The sequence below is a fragment of the Astatotilapia calliptera genome, chromosome 5 (genome assembly GCF_900246225.1).
Source record: "Astatotilapia calliptera chromosome 5, fAstCal1.2, whole genome shotgun sequence".
In the NCBI taxonomy this organism is placed as follows: domain Eukaryota; kingdom Metazoa; phylum Chordata; class Actinopteri; order Cichliformes; family Cichlidae; genus Astatotilapia; species Astatotilapia calliptera.
The window spans coordinates 10,157,184-10,168,384 of NC_039306.1; the positions used below are offsets into that span (position 1 = coordinate 10,157,184).

At 38.5% G+C, this 11,201-nt stretch overlaps 1 protein-coding gene and 1 long non-coding RNA gene across 2 annotated transcripts; both read left to right on the forward strand.

The window, feature by feature from the left end:
• The first annotated feature begins 2,180 nt into the window (after window positions 1-2,180).
• On the forward strand, window positions 2,181-6,433 carry LOC113021811 (uncharacterized). The gene is made up of 2 exons (XM_026166563.1): window positions 2,181-3,008; window positions 6,380-6,433. Exons 1-2 carry the CDS (start codon window positions 2,181-2,183, stop codon window positions 6,431-6,433), a joined length of 882 nt encoding a protein of 293 aa, XP_026022348.1.
• Window positions 6,434-6,855: 422 nt separating this feature from the next.
• LOC113022096 (uncharacterized) lies at window positions 6,856-7,869 on the forward strand. Its single transcript, XR_003272401.1, has 2 exons — window positions 6,856-7,080; window positions 7,159-7,869. It is a non-coding gene; the product is annotated as an uncharacterized LOC113022096 (long non-coding RNA).
• The last annotated feature ends 3,332 nt before the right edge of the window (window positions 7,870-11,201 follow it).

Consider the following 11,201-nt stretch of genomic DNA (forward strand, 5'->3'; position numbering starts at 1 on the left):
ACCAACCCATTAATTATCTCAAACAGAACCAAAAGAGGGCAGTTATCTACTGATTACAAGAGAAATATTTATTTCAAGTAATAATTTTCATGTATTATTGAGCCTACAGAGTACATCTACAAAGCGAGAACTAGAAATACATTTGTTTATGTCTCAGGTAAACCAGGTCTTGGAGAACTTATTGAAGGAGAAACGTTTTCTTTGAAAAGTTAGCATTTGATAAAGAATTAGTGAAGGTTACAGATCATTTAGAGATGGGCAGTATTTCAAAAACAACAAGCTTTTAGGATTGCAAGATACTGCATTAGTTTAGCTTTAGTATATTGACGACTTTGAAATATGCAAACCCTTTAGGAACATCTCGAAAAATTCATAAAATAACTGCTGTCTATTGGGATGTGTACTCAACTTATCTGCAAGGTTCGTTCTACATTACACTCAATACAGCTTGCTCTTGCTTGGGTAAAAGTGTAGACGTTAAACAGTTTGGTATGATGCTTTTCTTATCCACTCATTGAGGATTTAAAATGTCTTGAAAGCACAGGGGGTGTATGTTGAATCTTTAAATAGTTTTTTAAAGGGAACTGTATTTTGTGTCTGTGCAGATAACCTTGGGGCTCACAGCCTTGCAGGCTTTTTGGAGTCCTTTAATGTCGACAAATTTTGTCGATTTTGTAGTATTGATAAACATCAGATTGCAGCTCTTGATCCTACAGAATTTCCATTTAAGAACTGTGGAACAGCATAACATTTTCTAGAAGAGCTTGAGGATGGTCAAAGACAAAGTGTGTGTGGTGTCAAAGGTTCCTGTGCCTTAAGTGCGTTGTCCTATTTTCATCCAGTCACTGGATTTCCTCCAGATATATTACATGATTTCTTTGAAGGTGTTGTCCCTGTGGAATTGTGTTTGTGTCTTCAAGATTTAATCAGAAAGGGTTTTATTACATTTGAAGGATTAAACAAACGTATAAAATCATTTCCATATAAATTCTCTGATAATCTCAACAAGCCACAACAAATTACAAAAGCCAGTTTTGGAACAGGAAGAGTGAGTGGCAATGGACATGAAAACTGGACACTTTTGCGTTTGCTGCCTTTTATCATTGGGACCCGTATACCAGAACATGAGCCATCATGGGAAGTATTGATGGACCTTAAGGAGCTTGTTGAAATTGTTGTCTCGACAACTCTATCAGAAGAAATATTGTCATACTTGGACACCAAAATATTGGATCATCGACGATTACTGATAGAGACTTTTCCTGATTTTAATTTTGAAGCCAAAACACCACTATATTGAACATTATAGTCATCTTGTGCGTTGTTTTGGTCCCTTAGTTGATTTGTGGACTATTCGATTTGAATCTAAGCACAACTTTTTCAAGAAAACTGTGCATGATGTCCAATGTTTTAAGAATATACTACTAACACTTTCTTCAAAGCATCAACAAATGATGGCATACTTGTTAGATGGTCCACAGTCTTTTTAAACCAAGTCTGCATGTTGATAATATTGACACAGTTGACATCTGTTTCTTGAATGAAAATCTTCAGAAGTGCTTGAAACTGAAATATCCACAGGTAAAAGCTGTGTCATTTGCTAAATGTGTTTATCTGTATGGGACCCAGTATGTTAAAGGCATGATCATTTCATCAGGACAACTGAGTGGACTACCTGAATTCTACAAGATACTGAACATTTTGGTAGACTCTGGGAAAGTGTCATTTGTTGCTACAAAGCTCTCCTCTTGGTTTATGGAACACTACAGATCATATCGGCTTGACAGCAGCTACAAAGATCTGGAAATACTTGACCCAGAAGATTTGAATGATTACCACCCTTTAGCTGAATACTGCGTAGATGGACAACTGATGGTGACACCTGTTACGTGCCTCCTGCATTGAAAGTGATGGTATGTATTATTCATAAATAGTTTTCAGTTGATTACTTTGAATTTGTCAATTATTTAGAATTGCGCCCTTTTTTTTTGGTTTGTCTTCACAGGCCCTGTTACTGCGAGTCCACGTCAGTCCAAAACTTATCAGAAAAATCCAACTGTCCACTGTTCCAGAATCTGTGAAGCAGCTTCAAGATGAACTACAAGCAAAGCTTGGACTTGAAGGTGACTTTGCAATACAATATGAAGACCCAGATTTTGGGAACGCACTTTGCAACCTGAATGGATATTAAGGAGCTACCTGCTGGACGGGCAGTGTTGCACCTCATTTGGGAGGAAAATGCATCAGCCTCGCCACCACAGACTCCATCTGATCATAGCGCTATCTCATCTATTGATACAGCCAGTGTGAGTTCAGCATCTTCTTTCAGCCCATCCTCATCCACAAAGACCTACATGCGTAGCACTTCACAGTGGCCAAATCCATTTCCTATCCCAACCTTTTCCTATGATGTAGCGTTAAAACTTCGCAAGGGCAATGAGGTATATGAGAAAGCAGGGGCAAATTTAAGTGTAACAAGAGACATCAAGATGGAAATTCTAGACAAGTTGGCACAAGAAATGTTTGCAATCAAAGCGTACCCTGACAAGAATGAAATAACATCTGTTGCACAGGAGCTAGTTTCCAAACATCCCTGCCTCAAAGAGCCTGGCAATGGCACAGGATATGATGGTTGGGCAACAAGCATTAAGTTCAAGCTTGGCAACTACCGTTCCAAGCTAAGTAAAGCTGGATGTAGTGAAGTTGCAGTCAATCGAAAAAGAAGAGGGGAAGAAGATGACAGTGGCTCAAATAGATTTTCCTTAAAGAAACCAAAGCGAGGTGAAGTCAACTTTATCCCTGATGGCCCAGAAAACTACAATGATGAGTCTCTTGAAAATGAAAGATGCATTTTGGAAGATGAAATGAAGAAGAGGGATAAGAACATGGCACTCATCACCCAAAAGATGGACATCACATTCTCTCTCAGGAGGAAAGAAGTTGTGGAGATGCAGCCCTTGGTCAAGGAAATGCAGCTCAGATGGCCAGCTCTCTTCTTGAAAGAACAGGTAAGATAATCTCTTAAATATTTAAAGGAAAACTTCCGTTTTTTTTTTTTCTTCTTCCCTTTTTCCCCAGTGTGGTCTTATTTCTAAAATGGAAAACGTTCATTTATTCACCCAGAAAAATTTCAAGGCATTTGGAGTTGTTAGAAAGAAATTTTAATCCCAATGTTACGAGTCAGTCGTTTTGCAAGAGAGAGCTGAGCCACGGTTATGGGGAAAGGATTCACTGAGACAACTAAGAAATGCCTGAATTAAGCCAAAAACCACTCTGGAGGGTTTTTAATCTAAGGAATAACATTAAAATGTGTTTAAAAGCTCCAAAAAGTTGATTTTACATGATATAGGACCTTTAAAAGCATCTGTTTGTATCACTCCAATATCTTGTAGAAAAGGTTGAAGGCTCGCGATGAGCTAACAATGCTAGTGGTAAAATATAAAAAAAATACTTGGCTCTAAAAATATGAAGCTAATTTTGGTATTACCAACAACTATTGAAGTGAAATCTATTTACTTGTCAACTTGCTGTGTATAATAACGGATTGCTTTTATTTCGCTCTTCTCTGGGCACCCAAAGCGCTTTACAATTCCACTACTCACTCACTCTCACATTCACACATCGGTGCAGGGAAACCACAGTTGTAGCCACAGCTGCCCTGGGGTAGACTGACAGAAGTGACGCTGCCATATCGCCGCCTCTGGCCAACACCAGTAAGCGGTAGGGTAAAGGGTCTTGCCCAAGGACACAACGACCAGGACAGAGAGAGCTGGGGATAGAACCAGCATCCTTCCGGTTACAGATGAGCTTCCCAACCCCCTGAAACCACGGTCGCCGCAATGACGTGTCTTCACTGGGCATCTAGATTTTCACAGAAAAGTCTGTTCCTTTTCTTCGTTTTTATGTCCAGCATCGTCGAAAAGGATTGCTCGCAAAGATATGTTGTAACAAATGGTATAAAAAATCCAGGGCTTTCTTAGCAATAATTGGATACCAAAACGTTGAGAGTGTTGTTGTTCTGAAGAGTTGCTGTTGAACCTGGCTCTGCTGAATTTCAATGATTTCGTCAAGGTATTCATCATTGACATCTGCTGTCTCAACAGCAAACGTGAACGGCTGTCTCACCCATGCTGGATATGACTCTCTTGTAGGGAAATATCTGTCGAGAGACTTTGCAAGCTCATCTAAGTGTGTTGCAATTGTTTGCTTCAGTTCCGTGGATACAGAAACATCTCCGATTCCAGACACATCTTCGACCTTACTTACACAGTTGTCCAGAAGGGGGAAATTTGCAAAGTTGTTGTTCTCTGTTCGTCGTCTCCATAACGTTAGCTTTTTTGAAAAGCCTTCAGGTGTTCTTCCGCTTCTATGATATTGACTCCACCACCCTGCATCTGCTGATTGAGATGATTGAGAGCTGCGAATATATCAGCCATGTACGCTAAAATGAGAATGAACTCAGGATTTTTGAAGCAATCTGCATGACAGTGTTGGTGCTCTTGCAAAAACAGGGCTAATTCCACACGCATGGCAAAAACACGATTCAGCACCTGTCCCCGGGATAACCACCGAACATTAGAATGGTACAGAAGTACCTCGAATTCAGAGCCCATTTCTTTACACAGCTCACTGAAGATGCGGTGCCTCAGAGCACTATTTCGCACATAGTTCACACATTCCACCACGGTTTTTAATACTTCTGCCATTTTTGGAGGCAAGGTTTTTGTTGCCAATGCATGCCTGTGCAAAATACAATGAGTCACAATGATGTGTGGTGCATCGGCTTTTACTAGCGCACCAAAACCAGAGTTTCTTCCCAGCATGACGGGAGCTCCGTCTGTACAAACTGCAGAAACCATGTCCCATGAAAGATTGTTGTCTCCGAAGAAGTCATCCACAAGCTTCTTCACATCGGCTGCCTTAGTTGTTGTTGTAAGAGGCTTACAAAATAAAAAATCTTCTTTTATCATGTCATCTTTCACATAGCGCACAAAAACAGTAAGCTGGCTTAGATTAGCAACGTCTGTGCTCTCATCGAGCTGAAGGCTGAATTTTGCCGGGCTTGAAATCAGATCGGGGACTACTTGAGCCAAGATGTCTTTACTCATGTCTTCTATTCTGTCGCTGACGGTGTCATTTGAAAGAGGAATTTGTGATAATTTACCTTCGGCCGCTGTTCCGAGTATCAGATTTGCCATCTTTAACGCGGCTGGTTTCACGAGTGTTTCACCAATGGTGTGTGGCTTGCCCTGCTTTGCGATCAGGTAAGCAACTTCGTACGATGCTGTGAGGATTGGTTTGTTAACGGGTACAAATCCAAGAGCAGGCAGAGTGGGCCTTTCATCGAATCTGGCTCTCTTCACCTTGAATTCAGCAAGTGTTGTGTTCTTGTATTCCCCGTCTCCATGCAGCTTCAAGAAGTGTTCCTTTAGTTTTGCCGGTGCGAGACTAGAGTTGCTCAACTTGGCGTTGCAAATCATGCAGATAGGACGCTCACTCCCATCACGTTCCGTGATACATGTAAATCCATATTGTACATATTCGTCCAACCACTTTCTTTTTTTGCCCGACATAGTTAGTATGGATTAAAATGTTTAAAAAAAAATCACGCGAAGTACTACCACGACATTCACATGTTGACTACTGCGCGCGCTACATTCCCCGCAGCCCTGATTGGCCAAGCAGTGTAGCATGATCGTCTGCAGCCAGTGATGGCCAGAAGGGGGCGTGTCATCACAAATTTACACGATAATTCGGGCGTGGCTGGACCTCTGCGACCTCCGCAGTGGAGGCTCTGCCGAACCCCTGAGACCGACTCACCGAACCCCTAGGGTTCGATCGAACCCAGGTTAAGAACCACTGATCATCTTTTGGTGCTGACCCTTAGCAGGCAACAGCCATGAAACTCACAGAACAGGATTGAGAAAGTCACTTACGTGTTATGAAAGTATACAAATTTGACCACAGGATGTTATTCTTACTTCATTCCTACATAACTATAAAATTAATGGAATTTTTTCAATGAATTTAAAATACAATTTATTGATTTATTTCTTTTCTGCAATGAATCCTGTAACAATTGAAACCATTATTTTGTCTTATCAACATTTGATTAGGTATTCTATAGACTTACTGTAAGATCTGCCGATCAGATTTTTCTTGGGTTTTTTTTTTTTGTTTTTTTTAATACGTCAGTTATAATTTGTACCACCACTACCACTAAAGGAAAAAAAAAAAATCCAATCAAGGCCTGACCAATAGATCAACCGAGACTAAATGTTTTTGAAATTAAGCTCTTTAACCAAATTTGAAAACAATGTGATTTTTATATAATGTACCTTTAAAAGCTTTCTTCTATATTTTTTTTGTTGCTTTGTAGATTTGTGCGGAATTCTCACGCATTACCACCAAGGATCTCATGGGACCTTCTTGACTGCCCTCGACACTTACTCACTTCGGCTGATTAAGCTGTATCGAATTAGAAAAGCTGCTTTCCGCAATGACATGGATTCCCTGTTGCAGAAGTTTTGATGAACAGGTAATATATAAAAATGTATTTGTGTCTGGTTTATGAGGAACCTGAAGTTCCCACTGTAACGAAAGATACTTTATTAAATATTTACTAAATTGATGTAAAAATTGTTAGTTTTCAAAAAGTGTGTCCTGAATGGGATTATAAGCTAACAAGCAGCGCTGTGTTTGGCAGATTGCAGGTCATGACAGACAGTTCAACTCTCATCCCACTCATGGCACTTTTTGTTATAAATGTTGTAATAAGTGTGCTACATTTGTTGCACATCAAAATTACTTAAAAAATAAATAAATAAAAAAAATCTGACAAAACATGACCAATTATCTGTAATAACTCATTTCAACATCTTATTTCTTAAGGCTGTATTTTGAGCAACAACACTTAATGTGTTTTAAAAACAAAATGGTAGGTTTATAAATGAGACTGAGTCTTATTTGATTTCCTTGTTTTAGGTCTCAAACATAGTCCAGCATCGACGAACCATCAGTTTGGAAGGGTTACCGATATTTGTTCGCGACGACGAGACCAAACTCTTCTTAACATGTCTGGTGAGTATGCAAATCTACTCAATCTTCAGTTTTGGTTTTCAGAGACTTATATGTACTGTTGTTTTTTATTTTGCATAGGATACAGATCCAGTTGAGAGGGCAACCCGAGGTGTTACGGTGGGCATCCTCACTGTTCTGGAGGACTACGTGGGACCCAACTCGCAGTCCACAGTGGTCAACACTGCCATTGTTTTGGAAGAGGACATTATTCTTGATGATCTGCCAGACCTTCCCACTGCCTTTGCCTACTTGTTTGGCCTACTTTATGGGCTCAACATGGAGTTTCCCAAAGAACTCAAGTACACATTTGAAGCTGTGCAACACATTTTTATGGAGTTGACATCTACCTGTTCCCAGAGGATAAGAAGCTTCAAAACCAAGCTCTTAACCAAAGTCTAACCTATTTGACAACATGTTCAACTCAAATACAACTTGTGTAAAACAGAATGCAGCAATTTGTTTTGATTTACAGTTTTTGGGTTTTGTGGCAAGTTGCTCTGAAAAAAGTTCATTTCTGTCTTTAAGAAAACTAAGGTGCAGAAAGTTCTGAATCAATGTCTTCTGTTCTAACTTTACTTAATGTGGCTTGCATGACTGATTGCAGATTTCATGTATAACATGTTATTATAAAATGTTGAAAGGTTTTATTCTAACTTGAGCTGTTTTAAAAAAATGTTATAATCTGGTTTTAGGTACATTTGTATTAGTTTTATAACAAATGTGGCGCGATACTGAACTTCACAGGAAATTGGAGTGTTGATTACTATTAAAAGACAAGTGGTGGAAAAATTTGTTTGAAAGTTGTTTGCTGTATGGAAACCAGATAGAAGTTGTTCACATCCTGCCATCTGATGTTTTGAATCCGTTTGTTAGTGACTATCTATCAAGATAGGTTTGATATTCTGTCTGACAACACCACCTTTAAAATTGGATGAGTAACATTTGTTACAAAAATTTGACTTTTTTTGTGTTTTTGGAAGGACTTTATTTGTGGCTGAATGTTGTCAGTATGTTAAAAATGGCTGATCTCAAAAGTCAACATTGTCAGTGGTGCAGTTGTGTTTGAACACAAAGTTATTTGAAAATCAACTGTGTAAACATTCATTGGTACAACAGGGAGCACCTCATGAAAACTATGAAAGATACTTTTTCTAAACTTTAGGAAATTGATTGGCAAAACAAAAAAAAATATGTTGTGTAAACTTTAGGAAATACGTTGCCGAAACTAAAACTAATACCTTTTGTAAACTTTAGGAAATACGTTGCCGAAACTAAAACTAATACCTTTTGTAAACTTTACGAAATACGTTGCCGAAACTAAAACTAATACCTTGTGTAAACTTTAGGAAATACGTTGCCGAAACTAAAACTAATACCTTGTGTAAACTTTAGGAAATACGTTGCAAAAACAATAAAATATGAGTTGAGAAAAAGGACAATTATTAATTTTGTCAACACAAAAACATTAGCTAAAGCAACTTATCTCCTAAACTTGAAATTATAAGTTATCCATCAGAACCTAAAAACGTAAATGCAGTCGGTTGCCTTGAGTTTTTAAGTTTTAGCAACGTTTTTTTTTTTTACAGTGTATGGGCTTTGGATCTCAAATGTGAAGCAAGTGTGCACAGTAAGCCAACCATGAGTGGCGTAAGCTGTCTTCCTCCAAGATCTCTGTCTCCCTTTATCTCTGTCTCTCTTCCTCTCTCCCTCTTTCTCTCTCCCTCGCTCACTCTCTCATTCTCTGTTGTTGTGATGAGCCACTGCAGTGGGAAAAGGACTTTGATCCACTGGCTTGACAGCAGCCTGCCAAATTCCCTCTCCCCACGCAAAAATGCACAGATCCTGCCTTCCAGCAGCAGGGCCCACTTATTTGTAATCTCATAGATTACTGTCCCCAGGCTTAACTATAATGAGCCACAAACATCCAAGAAAAACATGTTATTTTTCACTCTAACTTTCAGGTGTAGTATAAAGAAGACTTACAGTAAACCAGGATATGGAATACATGTATTTTGTGGTGTGCTGTAGCATATGCTACAATCACAGCAGAGGAGAATTAATCTGTGATAACAACCAAAATGTGTGGTGGACACTGGATGTTATTTTCATCTGAATTATTCTTTATATGTTTTTTTTTCTTTTCAGATGTATTGAATTAAATCGGTTAGGAGAACCAGTCAGGAATCAATTTCCTGTCGAAGACTAAACAGGCCACTGCAAATAATCAAATTCTTTGCTCAGATGGAGTACCTGTATAGTTAATTAGAAGTGTTTTAATCAAAAGAATTAAGCAAAGAATTGTTGACAGGACAACAAAGCACACCGAGATGGAGTCATGAGAGAGCAAATACTTGCCTGGGATTGCTTGAGGTAGATATTAAAATCACAGCAACAATTACAGTCTGCAGGAACACAAAGCAAAAGAAAACTAGCAGGAGGACTCTAATATCCATTAATAAAGAGAAGAAGAGTTAATCAGAGAGGAATGGGCTGCAAATAGACACATTTTTCTCATCCCCTATGCAGATGAAAACATATTGATGCCATCTAAATATCTTATTTTCCAAAAATCAAGTCTTATAAAGAAGTAGTTACACTTTTTAGCAGTTTGCTGATTAATTTATGAAAAGGCAGAGGTATAAGCAATATGACCTTGAACCTTGTTAGTCTTCTTCCCAATACTCAACCCAGGAGGATCCCATTTCCATTCTTTATTTATTTCGCTTGAATGACAAAATCTCATAACCCAGAAGTTAGAATTTTTCATTTTTCCTCTGTAGTCCCTGCTGCCTTGAGAAAGTCCCTTAGGAAAATGTCTTCGTAATAATAAATAAATAAATAAATAAAACCAAATAAAAGAAGGGGGGGCATAATACATTTCCTGTATATGCCTGGGTTTGTAAGGCAGGATGGCTCAAGAAAATTTAAAAAAAAATGTCATTCAATAGGTAGTGTCTAATATTTTTCCACACACTGTCCTTTTATCCCCACAGGCAGTTTTCCTGCAAGCAATAAAAAATGCTGACCATTCACTAAACCCCAGCCCAGTCTGAATTCACCCTCTATTTTACCCAGAACTGCCACAGAACATGAAAAAGTAAATAATGGTTACTTAGGCATCTCTAATATTGGATGCACTCACCTCTGACAAATTGTAATTTAGATTTACACACAATGCTGAAAACAGCTTTTCCTTCTTTCTTCAGAATACATTAGCCAGGTCAGCATGACTTTTGGAGGGCTGTGGGGATGGCAGTTAGTGTTAGCGTTGTAGGTGAGGGCTACTATGGAGAGAGATACTATAGGAGGTGGTTTTTCTTTTTAAGCAGGCTCTAAATGCTTTTTATGATCTTAGTAGGAGCAAATAGACCATTTCAGGGAAACAGCTACCTGTGAAGAGAGATACCAGTTCACACACATTTCCAGACTATTTTGATTTCACGAGAAGAAATATAAAGTCAAATGTCTGATATTCTGAAATAAACTAATTAGATCAAGCAACAGCATCATGATCCTATGCACAGTTTTCATCTGGTTGTTATTGCAAAGATATCTGCTCAAAGTTGAGGTCAAGTGCTTATTTAAGTTTAGTTGTCAACCTCACTCAGTAGAATAATTTTTAGGTTAAATAAGAAAAGTTAAAGCATTCAGACGTATGCACACATACAGTAGGACCCCAGGAAGTGGTCAAGTACCTGCCCCTTAGCCACTTCCTTGATAAGTACCCTTTCTAATGGCACTAATAAAGGTTTCTCACATCTGCTGTAACACAATGAGGAATATTGGAATGATTTTTGACTAGTATATGTCTGAGCACATAATAAAAGCCTGTAGAGGACTACTTTCTTGCATTTGTGCAATATCTCTAAAATTAGAAATACCCTGTCTCTAATAAAACTAGTTAATCCATTTATTATTTCTAGCTTTAACTAATGTAATTCATTATTATCGGGCTGCCCTAAAAACTCCCTGAAAAGCCTTCATGAACCTGGTTCTGTTGGAGGTCTTTTATTGTCAAAATGGAGTTTTTCCTTCCCGCTGTCACAAAGTGATTGTTTGTTTGTTATGTTATGAAATGAAATACTGTAACAACATGTCAATACAACCCACTATTAGCTTAC

What these genes read in the sequence shown, in the direction of transcription:
- LOC113021811 (XM_026166563.1), top strand. Translation starts at nt 2,181, where the DNA reads ATGGATATTAAGGAGCTACCTGCTGGACGGGCAGTGTTGCACCTCATT. An exon ending in CTCTCTTCTTGAAAGAACAG is followed by an intron (nt 3,009 to 6,379) that starts GTAAGATAATCT and finishes GTTGCTTTGTAG; the next exon opens with ATTTGTGCGGAATTCTCACG.